This window comes from Rhinichthys klamathensis, unplaced genomic scaffold, assembly GCF_029890125.1.
Source record: "Rhinichthys klamathensis goyatoka isolate OS25496 unplaced genomic scaffold, OSU_Roscu_1.1 h1tg000007l_1, whole genome shotgun sequence".
Classification (NCBI taxonomy): Eukaryota; Metazoa; Chordata; class Actinopteri; order Cypriniformes; family Leuciscidae; genus Rhinichthys; species Rhinichthys klamathensis.
Window position 1 is genome coordinate 685974 of NW_026606560.1, and position 20095 is coordinate 706068.

Below are 20095 nucleotides of genomic sequence, written 5' to 3' on the forward strand. Positions count from 1 at the left end.
TGGAGAAATACAGGACGGCATGGTCAGCAAAAAAGAACTGATTTCGGGATTGCGCGCTGTCTGAGAGAGAGTGCTTCTGGTCCGTGTCATTCAGCGTGATACCACAATGAGTTATTTTTTCACAACTTACTGCACATAATAACTTGATAAAGTCTTTTTGAAGATCCTCATTAAATGTACACACACACACACTTCTTTGACATCTTCGCATCTGACTTGATCTTCTAACTTCAGGTTAATCGATAACGAATTGTGATTGGATGGATGGTAATTTTGTTCTCCAAAATATACTATGACGACATTGTCTGCCTTTCCAATCTCGTCATAGTATATTTATGAGAACAAATTTACCATCCCTCAAATCACATTAGGCTATTCTCGCGTGACAGAAAACTACTACTCGCTTTTATGATCACCTAGCAAAGACAATTAAGGAAAGAAATATGAAAGAAAACATGATTTTTTTCATAATAAGTCAGGAAAGGACCTAAATACAGGATTGTACCAAGGAAAAAAGGACTTCTGGCCACCCTAACTAGTGCTCATCAATTTTGGAATTGTCTGATGTACAATATGATGTGGTTACATTATATACGTTATTTGTATATAAAAAGTGCACCTATAATGCTATTTTTAAAGATTCCTAATTTTGTTTTGGAGGTCTCCTACAATAGGTTTACATGCACCCAAGGTAAAAAAACACTTACATTTTCTCACAGTGTCTGAAACGGTTCAATAAAGCAGAGGTTTCCAACCCTAGTCCTGGAGGACCCCCAACACTGCACATTGTGGATGTCTCTCTTGTTTGACACATCCATCTGAGGTCTTTACCAACAAGCTGATAAGTTGAATCAGGTGTGTTTGATTATGGAGACATTTAAATTGTGCAGTGCTGGGGGTTCCCCGGACTTGGGTTGAGAACCAGTGTGATGTAGGATTTAGTCTTTAGCTGGGACTCACTCGAAGGCTGCGTCTTTTCAAGAGGTTGCATTTGTCGGCCGCTTACCTCATTGAGGCTGCCTCATTTCAGAAAAGTAACCGTTATAAATTTGACCATTATTCCTTCTGAAGTATATAAACAGTTGTAATTTCTTTATGACTTTGAAATATAATGGTTACTTTACTGAAATGAGGCAGCCTCAATAGCCGCGTTTCCACTGCCGGGCTAGGGCCGGGCCAGGGCTAACAGCGAGCCGAGCTGAGCCAGTGGCCTCGGGCCTCAAGCACCGGGCTTGCGTTTCCACTGCCGGGCCAGTAGCCCCGCAGCGCTGCCCTAAACCCCGCCCCTAACACGCCTTTCTGGATCAAACGTCATACAACCCAACCCATTTCAGCGGGTATTATAAATTTATTTATTTTTTAAGTCAGGAAGATAGCGTGTATATTAACTCACCGACCAGGCTGCAATAGTGTCCCGATTGTCTCGCGAGTCGCCTCTAACAGAGGGACGCAGCACACAGTTAAATCCCTTCTCTGAGCTCTGCTTTGTTCATTGTGCGTTTGAATCGCCTTGTACAATACTGCGCCCGCAATTTTTTTTCTTTTTTTCCTGAACTTGAAGCGTTGCTCGCTGAATGCTTAGCTTAGAAAGTTCAGCATCAATGTATTTTATAACTTCCTCGTTTCTTCACACGCCGTCAAATTGACGTTGTACCCTTTCTTCTGCCCAAATGCTCAGAAGAGCTTTGGTTTCTTCGACAGACCAGTACAGGCGATTCTCCATTTCCAGCAGCGATTATTTTGCGCGATATAAAAAAGTGAAATGTGCATCTTGCTTCAGATCATAACGTTCCATAACACTGATAAACTCCGCCTTTTACCTTGAGCACGCCTCTAGCCCGAGCTGGCCCGCTTTGGCCCAAGGTATTCGACGGGCCAGAAATCCTGGCCGTTGGCCCCGAGTAAGCCCCGATCAAGCCCCGGAAGTGACAGTGAAAACGCGACTGGCCCTGGCACGCACTAGCACGGCTCGGCCCTGGCCCGGCAGTGGAAATGCGGCTAATGAGATATGAGGCCGGAATGAGACACAGCTTCTCTTTCCAAAAGCCTAATCTGCTCTGATTGGTCAGATGGTCCAGTCTGTTGTGATTGGTCTACTGCTTTCATTGTGTGTTGGAAACGAAATGTCCATTACCGTATCTTAATTTCAGCTCTGGAAGCTTCCTCAGCACTTGTAGACGCAGTGATAAAGAACACTAATGATGGCGATGGTTTTACTGTATCAATTTCGAGCCTTAATCCTCATTCTTTGGAAGTGCATGCAAAGTGGATTTGCTTTGGCAGCAAACAGAAAACAGTGTCTTCTTAAAGTATCACAGTGCGATTTTTGCTGTTCTATGAGCTCGCTGATGATCGCATGGAAATCGGTGATGCTCGCGGTCGCGGCTCGCAGCGTGTGAGAGGAAATACGAGCCGAGCATGCTACGAGCACCTCCCGACCTCCCGATCATTTTTAAACATGTTTTAAAAATTCGGGGAGTCGGCCCGATTTTCACCAGCGTATAGGCTGTCCCCTATTGCCAAATCACACACAACCATGTCACAGGCTAGATCGATGGGACTAGAGCTCAATGGCAGCAACCATACAGCGTGCGCATACACTGTCACACACACACACACACCTCTCTCTCTCTCTCTCTCTATTTATGTTGTTTATGTTGAAAGGAATGGCTACTGTTCTCTGCTTTTCAACAAATCATTTGCACACACATTTCTGTCATTTTTCTATCTGAAGCTATAGTTGCTTGCAACATTGAAAGCTGTATCTGTGTTTAGCGCGAAAGCTCACTTGATTGCCGCCGGCTCGGGATAAAATTCGGACAGTCGTGCCGTGCACCAGCTGCTTTGACGCGATTATCAAGTTAACTGACTCGTAACGTGTGCAATATCTCACGACCTCCCGAGTGTCCGAACTCGCACCGTGTGCACCCGCCTTAACATGTCGACAACACGACCCAAACACTTCTAGGCCTCAGCTACAACTACAGTGTTCGACGGCGGGTCAAAGTAGACGTTGTTCGCTTACAGCCAGTGAAGACAATAGACGAGCATTACGCAAAGTTGTTAAAGACCTACAGTACGTAGATTTGAACTGAAAGTAAGGCTGGAATTACTGATGACTTGTTTCAGGCAGTTCAGAATCAGTTCTTTCTTTTGGGAGACAATAACTCATGATATAATCAATAACTCACGATAACATTTATCGTGCACTTTGTTCTTTGAAATTGCTGACTTTTTTACTTTTTATATGCATGGTAATATCCGAAAAAGCATAATAGGGTCACTTTAACATAATATTATATCATAAATTATATATGGTAAATAATAAAAAAATGGGATAAATAAATATATATATATATATATAAATTACTTACTGACTGACTGTAATATTGTGTTTCTGTACATCTCAGGGTTTTGTTGTGGCTCTGTTATACTGTTTTCTCAACGGAGAGGTAAGCCACAATTTTTCCCTAATTGTAAATGTGTAAAACAGGAAACACATACTGCTTTCAAAAATACACATTCATATTTTTGCATTTCAGGTACAAGCAGAACTAAAGAAGAGAATGTGGAAGTGGCAGACACAAAATTATTTGAGATACAGTAAGAGAAGACGAACCCTCTTTACTGAGAGCAGCACAGTCACACAAATCTCAGTTTTAGAGAAGTCCAGCCCTAAGGAGCAGCCCTTAACGGAGTCCCACAACAGTGTGTCGACTGTCTGAAACCAATTCTTTACAGTTCATCTCATTCCCTTTTTCTCTTTCATGAAACCTCTTAACCAGGGTTCTTCTACCCTGGTCTTTGAGGTTAACTGTCCGGCCAGGTTTAGTTTTCAAACCTGATCAAACTCACCTGCCTGTAATTTTCCATTAATCCTGAATATCTTTATTAGCATGTTCAGGTGTGTTTGATTAGGGTTGGAGCTAAAGGACAGGAGGGCCAGATTTGAAGAATCCTGCACTATGCCATAAGACACAAGGCACAATTGAAAAACTTTCAAATTCATGCAAATTCAAGCATTGTGTTAAGGATATAAAATGGTTGCTAAAACAATCCAAAGATATACTTCTGTTTTCTACACATCACATCACTGAAACAATTCAACTCTTTACTGATAAAAATACTATTTATTCATAACCCAAAAGCCCAAATCATATTGTTCAGTTTCCCCTACTGCTGGTTTAAATTAGATGGTTGGCACTGACTATTTACAGAACAAATTCCAATACAGGACAGTTCACAGAAAAACTGTCATTTACTCATTTTGTAATCCCCATCAACTTTTATATATGGAAAAGAGCAGCTTAAATGATGATCGTGATTTAACTTTGTTAAACGTGTTGCTCTGTAAATTGTATTTATCACTCCGTTGTTTGTCACTTGAGACTTATGGTCTGCCTGCCTTGAAAGTTGAGAGTGCATAATGTATAGATGTTGAATACAGCTAATTGCCTTACAGTAAACAGACCTTATTTTGGATCATTCACAAAATAATAGCTATCAATTAAAAAAAGAAAGAAAGAAGGTATTTTTATATTCACAAAGGCATTCTTATTCTTAATCTTAAATTTTGTAAATTGCATTTCAAGGCACTATATTGCACAGTGCACTGGCCCTGTATGTGTAAAGAATTATAACATTTCTACAGGGCTTACAAAGTATTTTTTCTTAAATAGCAGGTATTTTCAAAATATTGTATTCATTTTGAATCAAATTGATTTGCTTTAATTAAATCATTAGGAGTTATTGAAAATAAAAAATAATAAAACACTAATCCGTCTCTGTACAAAGAGACCTTACAAAGTAGATACAAATTTTAAAGATGATTAATAGTCATGATATGAGTATTTATAAGTATTATAATGAATAATACTGTTTTGAAAATGGCCTATTTAAGAAACCTTTGCAGTGCACACATCTGGAGCACTAGACTGTAAAGTTTCTTGTTTGGTAGAAATGTTATCTGGTTTCAACAGGTTTTGAAGTTGCTAAATGTATTTGTAAATATCCTTGCTGTATGTACAGTAGTAGATTTTATGTGATGTGTACTATGTTTTACTGACATTTGCGCTCAGTTATTTGGTGGTTTGATTATAAACAGTTTCATTAATATTAGTGTTCATTTTCATTAATAATAATGGTAACACATCACTAGTTCTATTCATTTCAATCACACACATTTATTTTGCAATATGAGTTTATGTGAAAGTCAATGTTCATTTTCAGTCTTTTGTGAACCTGGATACTTGTCATAATTGAACATACTGTATGTCGGATACTGTATAAGCTGTATAAAGTTTGAATATATAGTTATGTCAGTGCCATAGAAATGTGCAATAGTGTTAACTCAGAACAACCCAAATGCGTTTTTCTTTTCTATCACAGCATTTATTGTTGCTCAAACAATGATTTCAGACAAGAACACATTACAGGGATCATGAATTCAAAACCATTCAATTACAAAAAGGACTGTGAATCAGGAATAAGCCTGTCACTTTCTGACATTATGGTTATATGCTATGCTAAAATGTATTTATTCTCTGATTGTTTTTTTAATATTGTGTTGTATATTGTCTTTTTCTGGTTGTCAAAATGTTGCAGATTCCCATTCCGATGACTTCTGTTGTCTTAAATGTAAGCGTTGTTGCTACATTCACCAACCTGCCTTAACATATTCAGTTATCAGATGTGTATTGTTAAATGTGTGGAGTAAATATCTTTATTTTGTGCTTTGTGACATTGTATTGTTATATGTAAATGGACTCCAATTACCATAGGCAATGGTCATGGAACTTTGATTTGAAAATAAGGGTACGTTCACGCAACAACGATGTACTAAAAACGGAAAAGTTTTTCCTCTTCGAGGACAATGTTGTCAAAAAATGTTGTTGCATTTTTGTAGTTTACACAGAGACAATAACGATCTTGTTTTTATCTCGCACCTGTTTTTTTTAATAGTTTGTATTTTCAGCCCCCCAAAACGTTGTTGTAAATGAATGGCCAAAATGCATTAAAAAAAATCTGCTTTAGTTGAAAAGATTATTGTGTAAAAACGCCTCCTTAAAGTCCCCGTGAACCGGAAGTTGCAAACGACTTTTCTCCAGTGTTGTGACGTATTTCCGAGTGAAACGGAATACTAAATGAGGCAAAATAGTGGGCGTGGCTTTTTTTCCAACTAGCACCTGATTGGATCTAGAAAAGTAGGTGTTTTATTCAGCCTGTCTACTGTCAGTTGGAGGGGCGTGGTTACGGATGTTAAGCAGACACCCAAACCATCAAACCTACGTCATCAGGGAAGGTCCTCCAATGCAGAGGGGAGGGGAAATTTCAGATTTTGATTAAAGATTACGAAGCCAAAAATTTTTTTTTGTGTGGATTGACTTGCATGGATGAATTGTTCACCACAAAACGATCAATTTAGGCAAACAAAGTATGGTCAATTTTGAATTCATGGGGACTTTAAAGCTGCTGTCGGCAACATTTTTTTTATCATATTCAGTGAAATCAACACTATAATCCGACAGAACAACATAAATAAAGTGGTTTTAGAAAAAAAAACGGAGCTTTTAACCCCACCTGGAGCGTGTTATTTGATTTGCAAAAATCCACAGCTCCCGGATCATCGGGTCCAATCAGCGCAGGGGGGTGTGAGATCTGACTGTCAATCACAGATCGGGCACACGCCACCCCTCGCGCACGTTACAATCACATGCACACGCCTGAAGTTCGCGGAATTTCGCGCAGGAAAATCAAGTAAACTCATTTAGACTAGAGTATATATGACGTTAGCAATTACAATCTATCGGTAGATTAGCCAGGACAGCATACCTCCAAATAATCCATGGTGTTGATGGATGCTGATGAGACGGGCGCGTTCACTGAAAATCTGGTGCACACGCACTGACGAGCATGAACTCGGTGGGAGGGTATTCGTTGATAGTGGGGGAGGGCCATGAGAGTAAACATTCAAAATTTTGCCTAAATCCACTCAATCTGCCAGACTTGCCGACTCCAGCTTTAAATTGCAACATTTTTGCAGCTTTTCTACTATAATTGATCAAAGCAGACCTGTGCACTTGTTACTGTATTTTTCCACATTGGTGACAAAGACACATTAATACATTTTTAACATCTACATTTACTGCCTTCAAGATATTTACTGGTGTCTTTATGGTTCGGGATTATTAATTGCAACGGGACCTTTACTTGTCAAAAACATTTAATGATGTTTCAAAATCAATAGTCTATAATATACCAAAAATTTACCAAACATACATCCAATAACATACATCCAATATGACATAAAATATGCACAATGAAAAAGGAAAAACATAAAAAGCCAGCAACTCTCAATAAAAAAAAAGTTTAGCTGCATTTAACATAATCTAGAACATTCAAATGAATCTACTGTCATTACAAGTCTCCCAAAACACTTTAATATTAGTATTCTAAATACTCTATTCTTTTATACTGTGTGAAGTGACATTATATATCCATCCATTAAAAATCAAATATCTTAAAACATTTTATATATTACATCTAAATCCATAGCTTATTCTACGTAGAGTATTAGTTATCATACATTTTCACACAATTTAAATTTACAAGAAAGAAAAAAGTAAAATGTCATTTCTGTGTAAAACCCCACACACTTTTATCTCTATACCCGTGTAACGCTGACAGTTTACTTAATTTCTCATCAGCCCGTTTTTATGTATATTCTGGTAGTGGAGATCAGGAGTGGTAATTGCAGGCACGTATGCTGAAAGGTCAATATATTCTGTTGAATGTTGTAAAGAGGTATAAATTGTGCTGATTTTCTAGTTCTGGGTAAGTTAGAATCTGTGCCAGCACTGCAATCCCACTACTTTGAACGAGAGGTATTAGAGAGCTCTTAGAGTAAAGTATGTCATTTAAAATGGTCTTAATTTATAATACAAAAATCACTGTAATAATTAACAGGATATATTAAAAATAGTCATGATGTGTTTTCAAGAAAGTGCACATGCTTGTTGGCCCTAGGTACAAAAGACTCACTTATTTTTTGTCATTGTGGTATTTTTTCTTGAAACAACAATATTGCGGTACATCATACTTTGTATGCTTTAGCAGCCACTAGATCACAGGAAATGCATGCATCGTTTAAGAGGAATACGCAGCGATGCTGGGAACTACACATTTAAACAACATGATCAGCTCTTCACAATTCAACTGAAAAAATCTAAATGCAAAATTATCAATTTTTAAATAAAACTTCTGCATATGTTCTGTGAAATGACAGGTACGCGCTGTTTAGTTTTTGTTATTTCGACATTTACACTAAAAAGTATTGCAAATTATTTCTCTGCTTTAAAGTGTCCACAATGTACAGTATTGCTAAAGCTTGTTTACTCAGTGTGACACAGAACAGAGTGTAATGTTAGCACACACTGATCACGTCACTGAATGAAAGGTACACTATGTAACTTTTTAGTAAACATAATCAATCCTTCTTCGAAAACGTGTTTCGTCTGACCCTGATTCACTATGGTAAACCTATTATAAGTGCTTATATTTTATCATCGCTGACAGGCTGTCGGGGATGGATCTCACTGGAAATTGCGTACATACATCACTCGCTCGTGCGAGTCTCGTCACATCCGTAAATTGAGAAAAGTTGCTCCAGCTGCTTTGATGCATTTATGGTGAGGGAGTGGCATAGGTTAGTTGTCACAACGAGTCTAGAAAGGTTGATGTGGAGCACGCTAACCTTGAAACATCCGGGGAATAACCCAACGCTGAACAGAGGAGAGTCTGTCGGCTAAAAGAGAATGCGACAGAGCTCTAATAAAACAAGAATCAACACTGGCTTGGCTGTTCAGAGATAGTACAAAACTGGGGGATTTGAAAGGTTGTAAAACTGACTGGTAATTTGTAAAGCATTATCTGTTATGAAGGGTCATATTCATCCGCACAGTCACGCAGAGCCAGAGCACAACCAAAACAATGTTCTTCCGCAAAATGCATGCAGTTTTGTTCAAAGTTACATAGTGTACATTTAAAGAGACAGTGTTTAAACATTATACAGTGTTTAAAGTGAATATAAAGAATATTCATAATATTTAGAATTATTAGTAGGCTAAGCCGTTTATTATTGGCTACTCTCAATACTTTGTCAAATGCTAAAATTACATTTATTGGAATCAATCCATCTTGGAAAAAGTTGGATACATGATCTCAATAACTGATCCTAGATCTAAATTACGTCAGTTTAAATTTCAACCTATCACATTTAAAAAATAATAATAATTGTAAACACTGAAATTTCCACTTAAAGTCAAATTCAAATGCTCAATTATATAATTAGGCTATATATATAAATACATATTGATCATATAAAATATGACATTATTTTTGACCTTGTGTGCATTTTTTTGTTTTGTTGTTATCATTTGAAAAACAGGGCATTTGTTTTGTGATAGATCTGTTTAAACGCTAATATAAATGCTTCACAAAGGGAGAATATATAAATGTAAACCGTTTCTTAAATTGGGGAGAAAAACTGTAATGTATCATGATCATGTATGCAAGATGTTTGTTGCTTTCCCTAAATCAGCTTTTCTCAGTTTTTGGAATTGGTTTTTCATATCAAATTACTTTTATTTTTTAGCATTACAAAAAGAAAATTGAAGGCCCATAGAAAGTTATGCCAAAGGGGGGGAAAGAAACTATAGCTTAAAATCTCTAAAGGCCTCTTGGTTTGCTGAAGCATAATAAACACACTTTCACATGATGCAGTTATGTGTTGCAGTTTGTTGTTGCAAAACCAAACAATTGTCTCTTTTGTGCAAAAAAGGCACTTTGAAGAAAAAAATATCTTCATATGCAGTGACATCAGTTGCAAAGAATTGCAAACTAGTACGGCAAATGACGTCTTAAGGGGTCAAATATCCCAAAATTAATCTTTGGAATCTTAAAAGTGCTCTATTTGTAAATGTGTTAATGACATTAAATTACAATTACAAAATGAGCAAAATATAAAAAATTATGAGTAAGAAAAGCTATAAGACAGTTATCAACTTTCAAACAGTGAAGTAATTTAGCGTAGTTCAAATTAATTCATTCAATGAAATGAGCATAAAGGTTCATAATTCTTTGCTGCTCATGCCAAACATTGTGGCACGAGCTTTTTTGCACTGTTATATTCCAATTGACATTTTCTGTATAGCGGCTGTTTAAAAAAAAATAGAAGCACATTAAGTACTAGAGGAATATACTCATGAAAACAAGTTACTGTTTTAAGACAGTTTTGAATGCTAGTTCTGCTTTGCGAACGTTAGTTTAGGAAATGTGTCACATGACTGTAAAAAATATATCAACACTGGCATCCACAATGCATGTCCACCAAATAATGCGTGTCATTGTTTGTCTTTAAACTTGATTTTCCTGCAGTCCTTCATTCTACAATTACAACTTATGAAAATATTTACATATTAAATTAATCATTTATTGATTAAGCTCCCGTGGGAAATATGTGGTTTCTTCCCCTTCCAAAATGACTTTTTTCATGTCGCACATCCCGATGATGACGCCGGGCCGGACACTGTCGTCATCCTGTTCAACTGCTTTATTTTTTGATGATGAAATATTGAGAATCTCAAACTGTCACGAATCTTCACAGACAGAGAAAAGAAAGCATGAGAGACTCCTGTAACGTTGATATGTACAAATATATCCACCTTGTTCAAGACCTTCAGCTTGCTGGATGGAAACACTCCTAAACACTGGATTGCTAGGGATTCTTTACCTCCTCTTGGCCTGCAACTCCTTTCAGTTCAGATCAAATCCAATACGTCCACATCAAAAGTATCCATGTTTGCTTGGCTCACAATAGATCATTGGTTAGAGTACCATAGCAAAAGCCTGTCATCTATGGACGGTTGGCAGATATTACAGCTTCAACCGACACAACACAGACTTTAAAGAAGATGAAACGGGACTTGGATGTTGACAGATTATTGATAGCTCTAGTTTTGAGGAGTTTGGTCTTCAGTCTGTTCCTCTGAGCGCTCATGTGGCTGGTGTTTCCGCCTGCAGGCTGGACATGCGTATCTGTGAGCTGCTCTTGCTGAGGATTGAGAGCTGCGTGCCTCCATTCACACCACTGCTGGCCAGGGACGGGTGCCTGTGCTTCATATCCACGGCGAAATACCGGTTCACCGTCCAGCTGCGCCATTTTCGCTTGATTTCTGACTGCACCTTTGGGGAGAAACTTCACTGGGTTATTAAACTGATTGGATCCTACAGGAGGACATCAGCAGATCTCTTTCCATGCTGGTCATGGACAAGCCTGAATTTTAAATCATCTGGTTAATAATTTACACGTAATGCTGGTATAATGAGCACTCCAATGTGCAAGGGCCTTTAGAGACATTTCTTTATGCAAACAGAATCTTTATTAAAAGTTACAACAAAATCTAATTTTATAAAAAAAAAAAAAAAATGTATGTGTGTGTACTGTGTATAATTATTTTGTATATATAAATACACACACATGCATGTATATATTTCAGAAAAATGTGTTATTTATATATAAAATATTTATATATAGTATAAATTATGTATAAATATATATGCAGTATACATGCAAATATTTCTTAAATATATATGCTACATGCATAAGTGTGTATTTATACAAAATAATTATACACGGTACACACACATATATTATGTAAACACAAACTTTTATTTTGGATGCGATTCATCGTGATTAATCATTGCATAGCCCCAAATAAAATATTTTAATTCACTCTAAAAACGCTGCGTTGTTTCAACCGATGTTTGGGTCAAATATGGACAAACCCAACCTTTGGGTTTAAATATGTAAGTGAAAAAAATTACAACCCAGCATTTTTTAAGAGTATGCTATTAAAATATACATTTCACAGATGCTTTTATGCAAAGAAGCTTACAACAGAGGACAATATTGTACTTATTTTTGTAATCTGTTTATTTTACATTTCTCACTTACCATACTTAAACATTTTGGAGTGTTTTCTAATCTATTGGAAATATATCAATTTTTTTTCAATAGGAATCCATTAGTAATTGTGGTAACTGGAATTTCCCCCCATGCTAAATCAGAATGAAATGTTGCTAACAGTATCAGTTCATACTTAGTGTGTGAATAACAAGTATTTATTTTTCAGTATAGCATTTGTAAAGGACTTACCTCTCCATTGAGAAAGCAGTAAAGAACAGCTACAACAAAGCCCTGAAAAGAAAAGTTGTTTATCCTAAGTAAGGAATAATTGCTGACGTGCCGTTTAATTATCAGAAAAATAAAGTACTATTAAAAAAGCAACTTAAAACATAGTAAAATTTTAGTTGGGCAAAAGTTGCAATTATTATAATCTTGTTTAATCTAATAATATATCATCAGATAAAATAAAGTGGACAAATTAATACTTTTTTTAGTTCATACTTACTGTTAACCAACACTACACTACAGTGCAGACTGTAGTGTACAACACTACAGTGTGCAGAATATACATGAAATCAAAAAATAAAATGTTTTCGGTCACTGCAAGTATTTAAAATGTCATATCTGAGAGAGCAAAAGGGGAGGGGGCGTATACCTGAAAAGAACCAAGACCAAGTTCAAACACGAGTCTTTCTTTCTTGCTGACATCTTCTGGTGTGAGCGCAAATATGGTATAGTGGATTCCAAATAGAGGAATGAGGAGAAGAGTGGAGCGGGCCAGACGCCTGTCAATCACACAACACACTAATCATGAGACTCCACAACTCAATAGAATGGTGCTAAACTTAGGGATGTAAATATATAAAAACAATATGTATATTACTAACAGATAAATGCTGGACTCATTCCCTCCAATATCTGGAGACTGAAGCTTCTGCACCAGGATTATAATGATGCCAATAAAGAGTATAAAGTTGATCTGAGGGTAAAAAAAAAAAGACAAGAGATATAGTGTATATTTAGTTCTGTCCTGCTGAATCAATACAATAATGCAGTAGCTTAATATTATAGTAAAAATTCTTTTGAGAGGGAATATTTTAGCCGTACCATGATGGAGGCGAGAACAGGACCCTTGATCACCCACCAGATGGCAGCATTGTCATTAATATCCCAGCAACTGCAGGCAACGTCAGATATTTAGCCAATTTGATCAGTTTCCCCTCATTGATGTATTTATTAAATAACATTATTATAGATATGATAAATAAATCCTTCATCTTACCCAATGTTATCAAAATGAGCTCTTAAGACAGCCCAGACAGCCACACATATTGTTGGAGTACCTGAGAAAACATGGGCAAACGGAAAAAAAAATTATTTCACTTACAAACACTTGTTTGTATGTGTTAAAATGTGTAATTTTGGGTCGTACCCCATCCAATAATGGTGTACCAGTAGAAGTATCTTTTCTCTGGAAAGAATGTCTCAACGAGCAGAGTAAAGAGATACAATCCCTCGATGAACAGCCAGAAGTAGTTTGACAAAACACAATAATGAAAAAATACCATCACCGCCTTACACTCCACCTACAGAAAGAAAAACTTGGAGTGAATACCGCATCATGAAAATGAATTTATATTTATTACATACTCTCACTGGATATCCACGCCATTGACGAAATTTCCGTCATTTGTGAGAAAACGCTTCCTTGCCATTGGCGGGATCTTCCGGCTTTCCATGTTTTCACTGTTATACGGTAGAGGGCGCTATTACACATCTTCTGTTCTGATGAGTACCAGAGCCCGTCTAACGGAGAGCCTTGGCACTTCCTATTAGCCCCATTGTGTATCATATTGGTTGCAGTTCCATTAGAATTCCACTGGAGGTGATCGCGGGCGAGTGCAGAATGAATGAGAGTCTATGGAGCTAAACGGCTAAATGTATCTCTTTCTCCTGCTTGTCGTTGAATCAACATAGATTTTATTGTTGATTCCGCAAGTTCAATATAGATTATAGCAGGGGCGTAGAATTTAGCAGGGACGCTAGGGACGTGTCCCTACCAATATCCAGTGACACTGATATATCCCTAGCAATATTTTCGATCAAAACTTTAAATATATTAAATATTGATGTCCCCGTCCCCACTAGTCTCGCGTAGCCAGACCTTCAGACTGACGGCTGAAGGTCTGGAATTCATAGCAGCTTTCTTTGGCCAAGGCCCGCCCATAAGAACGTTTGACCGACATGTAAAACAACCAATTACATATCGTTTCGTTCAGCGTCACGTTTCGGGGCGTGGAAATGTCCCCACAACAACAGACCGGCGTGCCACAAGTCAGTCAGCATAGAAAATCAAAGAAGGAGAAGAAAACAAGCAGTAAGTCATTGATCTGTTCGTGCACGTATAACAACAATGGCGTGCACTTCATCAACAGCCATACCGATGAGACGCTCGCGGTAAACATCTGTTTGAAGCATATCTCTCCACTTTTTAACACCCACAAGCAATTCTGGAGAACCGAACACAATACTGAATCGGCCAGCTGCGATGTCAGCGTCTGTTGTTTCATGTTTGCCCGCAAACACGGCTGATATCCCCTTCGCAGTTAGGTACTTCACTTTATCTTCCATAATAGATAGGAGGGGACACACTCACAACTTGTAAAATTGGATCTGCTGGGAATCCTTCTAAATGCTGACAAAGGGTCGGCCAGGCTTGGAAAATAATACTCTTCCCAAATCCTGCAAACAGGCTAAAATATCTCTTATTGTCTCCACTAAGTGCCTCAAAACAAAACCTTCTGGACATCTCTTAAAGAGTCTATGCCGTGAACCTCGCATACTTTTGAGAATCCTACGTTTAGCTGATCTTGATAAATGCTCATTGTCACTCATGTAAACACAACAGTTTTTCTTCCGCAATCACACGTCTGCGCTTTGTTTCCCGGCGGACCGAAAATAAACGCGACACTCGCGCTCCCCGGAAATCCGATAAAATTCAACCAATCAGATGACGACTTCGACATTCCTGAAGTGTTTCCAGTTAAGTGTACCATATGCATCAGACGTTTAGCCAACGTTCCGTGGGCGTGACGTCTGAGGCTGAGACTACGTCCCCACCAATTTCAAAATCAAACCTACGCCACTGGATTATAGGCCAAAAGTCGAATGAACGAGTACTTATGTCCTTTCGATTTCTTACAGGTTAGGCCGTTGTTGGCCGGAACACGCTAGCATTCTGCTATTACGTGACGTCATCACATTTTTGAACGGATTTTTAGAACAGATATGTGAACTTAAAAATGCAATTTTCAGCTGAGTGTATTATCTTAGCCCTCCCTTTTGAATGCAACTTTCAAATTACTTGACAAAAAAATACATCCTGAGAAAAGTGGATTTCTGGGGGTGAAACCCCATAGACTCCCATTCATTCTGCACTCGCCTGCGAGCGCCCCCGCATGGACAGAGACGTGTTACTGCAGCCAGTCCAGAAACCGGAAGTAACCAGACAGTGCCAATTCTCTTCAATTAGACTTTCTCTGTGAGTACTGAATTTCCTGAAGATGCAGAAACGAGCGATATCACGTGTAATCAAATGAAAAATAACTCAATCACCTACATTAAAGGTGCTCTAAGCGATGTCACGCGTTTTTTAGGCCAAAACATTTTTTGTCAGCAAACATCTCCTCACTATCCGCTAGCTGCCTGTCCCCTGAACACACTGCAACAAACGCGGTCTCTGTAGACAGCCCAGGCGCCACAAACTGCAACAAAAACCAACTGGGGCAACCCGCTTCATGAAACAAAACAGTGTGCAGCCAATAACCGAGAAGAAGGGTGTGGGGGTGGGGTTAGTGTGCGTACACATGAGGGGGGGTGTGGAGGAGAGAGAAGCGTGAAGAGGGAAGCTAGAATTATATTCTCTTTAAGTTTGATATGGCCGACACACGACCAAAGAGACAACGTTCCGATGAACAGATTGCAAAAATACAAAGAAGAGGGAAAAGGAGAAGGAACGCGCGAAGTCCGAATTGGAAAAGCATTTGAAAGGTGGCAAGATCTCCGCTGGCAGAAGGGCTTCCAGTCCGACATTCAGGTAGCTCTGTTTTTAATGGACAGGTGGGTAAATCCAGTTCGGTTTTTCTAAATGGACTTTCATGTTCGCCTAACAAACATAAGGATATATTTAGCTAGAACAATGCAGTCAGCGCTAACTTTGGTGAATTAGACTTGTAGTCGAGACCGCCTAAACCGAGACCAAGACACTACCAAGACCAGATGGTATCGAGACCAAGACAAGACCAAGACCAAGACCAAGACAGACCAAGTCGAGACCAAGACCAAGTCGAGACTAAGACCGAGACCAAGTCGAGACCGGAGGGGAAAAAAACATTAGTGTTGAAGCTAAGCAATAACTTGTCAAATGTTGTTTTGCATTTGCCTGCCTATCTCTGCTGATTTCGAAGTCTCCAAATGAATCCATTCTGCAACTTTTAAATACATAATTATATTTTTAAAAATGAAATTATAGGCTTAAAGTAACAACAGGTAACTTTTCAACCTTCATAATATATTTCCAAGTCTCTTGTGATGGTACATCGACTTACAATAGGTTGAATGACACGTCTGCCATAGCCTGACGGGGTCTGTAGCGTTTTTAATCGTACTTTTAAACTTCGGGTTTCGGGTAGTAACCGGCGAACAAAGAGAACTACAAAATTCGACTGCTTTACGGCATATACGTCACTTCCACCACCACCCCCACTTCCTTAAAATCGGACTTGCGAGCCAAATGTTATAGTCACGGCCGAAGCAGCACAGAAAAACAAGAAAGCAAAGGTTTTATCGGAGCAAAGCAAAAAGAGAAAAAGAGAAAGTGATCGCGTTAAAGGCAGAACGAGGATCAACATTGCAGAGCTGCCAACTCTCACGCATTGGCCGTGAGACACCCGCATTTGATTGGTTTCACACGCTCACACGTACGCCACACCCCCGGTTTCTCACGCTAAATTGTCAACCCGGTCGGTCAAATCCCTGAAAGATGAGTTCATCTATAGATCTACCTGTTGAGCCACTCGTGATCGACAAGTTATACCGCAAATTAGTTCAAATCTCCCGGAATCTAGAGCGAGCGCGCACGCGAGACAGAGACTGTGCTCCAACGCGCGCGGACGGCAGAGAGAGAAAGCGAGCGAGAGACCTTGCGTGTGCAGGGAGCATCAAACCCCCCATCGACAAAAGAATGCCTCTCTCTAACCTCTCTAATTCGCTAGAGTAGTAGCGAATTATCAATCTGGTAGCTAGTAAACGATATTCTAGTTTTTGATGGTTAGCTATCGCTAGTATTCTCGTTCTGATTTGAACTTTGCAATCGATGAAATGCAAATAGCAAATGTTTGACCTAAAAAGTGTAGTCTACTCAACATGTACAAAGAAAGGAGGAAGATTATTAATAAAATCATATTTTAGGATACCTAACATGTCTGTGATATTTGTTTATTTGTCTTGCCTCAAGCTATAATGCAAATCGATTTGTAAAATTTGCAGATTCATTTATGGTAGCTTGATATTATAATATTGACGATATATGGTTATTATCAACCACTCAAACATTGCATTGAAGTATCATATAGATCCAGTAAAACGGTAACCAATAGACTAGGCTACTATAATGACGCTGGCTTGTAAACGCGATCATTTGTCGTTAGAAAAAAAATAAAACCCATGAAATTATATTCATATGACATGCTGAAATATATGCCACTGTACCTGGGATGAAAACATTTCACACGCGACGCAAGCAGAACACCTGCATGTGACCTCCTCCTACAGTGTTCAGGGCTATCCTGGTTGTCAACAATTGCACGTGCATGTAGGATGACAGAGTTTACGACAGTAGTAGAGGACAATACTGTTTCCCAACTGTAGGGGGAGCCCGAGAGCAAAAAACTACCTGTTGTTACTTTAAGTGCAGGATCCGAAAGTTGGTCGTTTTTGTCGCTATGGTTACACACACACACACACACACCGTTGGCGGTGCGCTCAAAGTCATCTGTCAGTTGTGCAGTTACCCAAAATCTCCTGAATGAAGGTAAAACCCATCATGTCACTGATATGTGTTTTACTAAATATTAATATATCAAAAACTGTACATGATATGTGTTTTTTAAATCAAGTGATCAAAGTGCTCGTTGCCGCTGCGATCAGTGGCGCGGATACAGTGTTTTCTCGCGTGGCTCGCGCGCACCGCACTGTCTTCACTCGGACGCGCGCTTCAATCCGTTGCGGATATCGTCGTGGATATTGTAGTATTGTATTGCTCAATCCCCTGACCACTATGTCGGTCTGAGACAGCGAGACCTAGACAAGACCGAGAAGTCCGAGACCAAGACAAGACCGAGACCAAAGACCGTCAAGGCCGTGACAAGACCGAGACCTCGAGACCGGTCTCGAGACATACATCACTATGGTGAATACAACATATGTTTCTAGCAGCTAGCTATCGATCTCTATTGTAAATGATCAAGCAAACTCACAATAGGGCGACAGTTTGTGTGAATGATTGTTTTCAACAACTGTTTGTTATGAATTTGAATGTTCATTCATAGCCTATTGACAACTTTGACTAAATTTGTTTACGACGGAGCCGTTGTTTATTATGTTCACTGGGAAACGTGAAGCTAACGTTATCTTGCTATTATTGTGTCCTTGTGGGAGCTAAAGATATAACCTCAGGTGGCGAAACGTTTTATCGTGTTTTTCTGGTAATGTTTCTCTTTTTCTGCATTCTGTTCTGCATTATATGAAAGCATTTATCTAAATTGGCGACATTACACCTTGAATGAAGTATCAGTAAAACTAGGGGGAGGGGACGGGATGAGGAGGAGGAGGAGGGAGGGTCTAGCTAGCCTCCGTTTTGTTTGACAATACTTCGAGCATCAACAAGAAGTGACGTCATCCGACATCGCTTAAACAGCATATAAATCAAAACTGTCTAATGAATGAATGAAAGTGAATGAAATGTTGACCCAGGACAAGATAGGACTGTGCAAGCAGTATGGGTGTTGATGAACTCAATCTACTCCATCTGTGTTTTGATCATCGTTCTGAATCCGATCTGGATAGTCTTTGACAAAAACGTGATTTTTTCATGAATATGAGAAATGTTGCTTTTTTATGAAACCTACCCACATTCAAGTGTTGATTAAAAAAAGAATGCAGGAAGCTATAATATATATTAAAGCAGATCTTTGTTCTTTCTTTTGATATATTGCATATTCAGATATTCAACAAAGTAGCCTATTCTGGGGGCAAAACACAAAAGTATTTTTGTGAAAATGGTAAAAAATCCTGGCGGGGAAAGAGTTAAAGAATTGGGGTGCGTAAATTAATTTTGACAATTAATGACAACGCAGCACGGTGAATAGCTGTTATTACGACAGAAATGTCTTATTATTGCTGTTAACATAACTGTTGCAAATAAATATACATTTTATACAAAAACAGTTTTTAAAATATGCATCTCTGTGTGAGTGTCTCAACTTTAAAACTTGCCATCTCATCTGCATTACCTAACATTTCTTATGAAACGTATTTAAACATAACATAACATGACAAAATGTGTGTAACTGATGTAAAGATTAATATCTTACCCTCATGTTCTTTTTCTCTATCTTTTTTAGTTTTTGTTTATTTTTAGTTTTCAGCTCATTGTTAACTCTTCTTTTCTCATTTGTATTCTGATGACATTGAACATATTGTAGGCTATACAAAGTTAAATGTCATCTCTGTATGTTTTGCAAAAAAAAAAAAAGAAAAGTATGCTGCGTCCCAATTCGCATACTATCCGTCCTAAATAGTATTAGAAAATAGAACTAGTACGTCCCAAAAAGTAGTATGTTGAAATGAGTGTTCCAAAGAGACCCGGATGGTCTACTATTTCCGGTCAGAATCCGAAGTGCAGATCGATGCGCACTTTAACGGCTAATATTGCCCACAACCCATCGCGCGTTGGACGAGGATTCGGTTAGAACTACAAACACGAGTGAAAAGTGTTAAACTACAGACATGGAGGACGCGCGAGTCTGGCGGTTATGTAGAGAGGTTTAGATTTAGAAGTGGTTTGAGTGA

The 20095-nt window shown here is 38.5% G+C and overlaps 2 protein-coding genes across 2 annotated transcripts in view; one reads left to right on the plus strand and one right to left on the minus strand.

The window, feature by feature from the left end:
* The window catches only part of ghrhrb (growth hormone releasing hormone receptor b), a 70357-nt gene extending 65954 nt beyond the window's left edge, over positions 1–4403 (plus strand). Inside the window, exons 12-13 of the mRNA XM_056259139.1 lie at positions 3411–3452; positions 3543–4403. Coding sequence (XP_056115114.1) covers positions 3411–3452; positions 3543–3725 — 225 coding nt within the window. The 3' untranslated portion in view covers positions 3726–4403. The remainder of the gene's footprint in view (positions 1–3410; positions 3453–3542) is intronic.
* Positions 4404–10591: 6188 nt separating this feature from the next.
* Positions 10592–20095, minus strand: part of adcyap1r1b (adenylate cyclase activating polypeptide 1b (pituitary) receptor type I) — a 35342-nt gene continuing 25838 nt past the window's right edge. Inside the window, exons 8-14 of the mRNA XM_056259150.1 lie at positions 13398–13551; positions 13248–13308; positions 13073–13142; positions 12853–12944; positions 12621–12750; positions 12215–12256; positions 10592–11241 (exon numbers count right to left, since the gene is read on the minus strand). Of these exons, the coding sequence (XP_056115125.1) occupies positions 11053–11241; positions 12215–12256; positions 12621–12750; positions 12853–12944; positions 13073–13142; positions 13248–13308; positions 13398–13551 (738 nt within the window). The 3' untranslated portion in view covers positions 10592–11052. The remainder of the gene's footprint in view (positions 11242–12214; positions 12257–12620; positions 12751–12852; positions 12945–13072; positions 13143–13247; positions 13309–13397; positions 13552–20095) is intronic.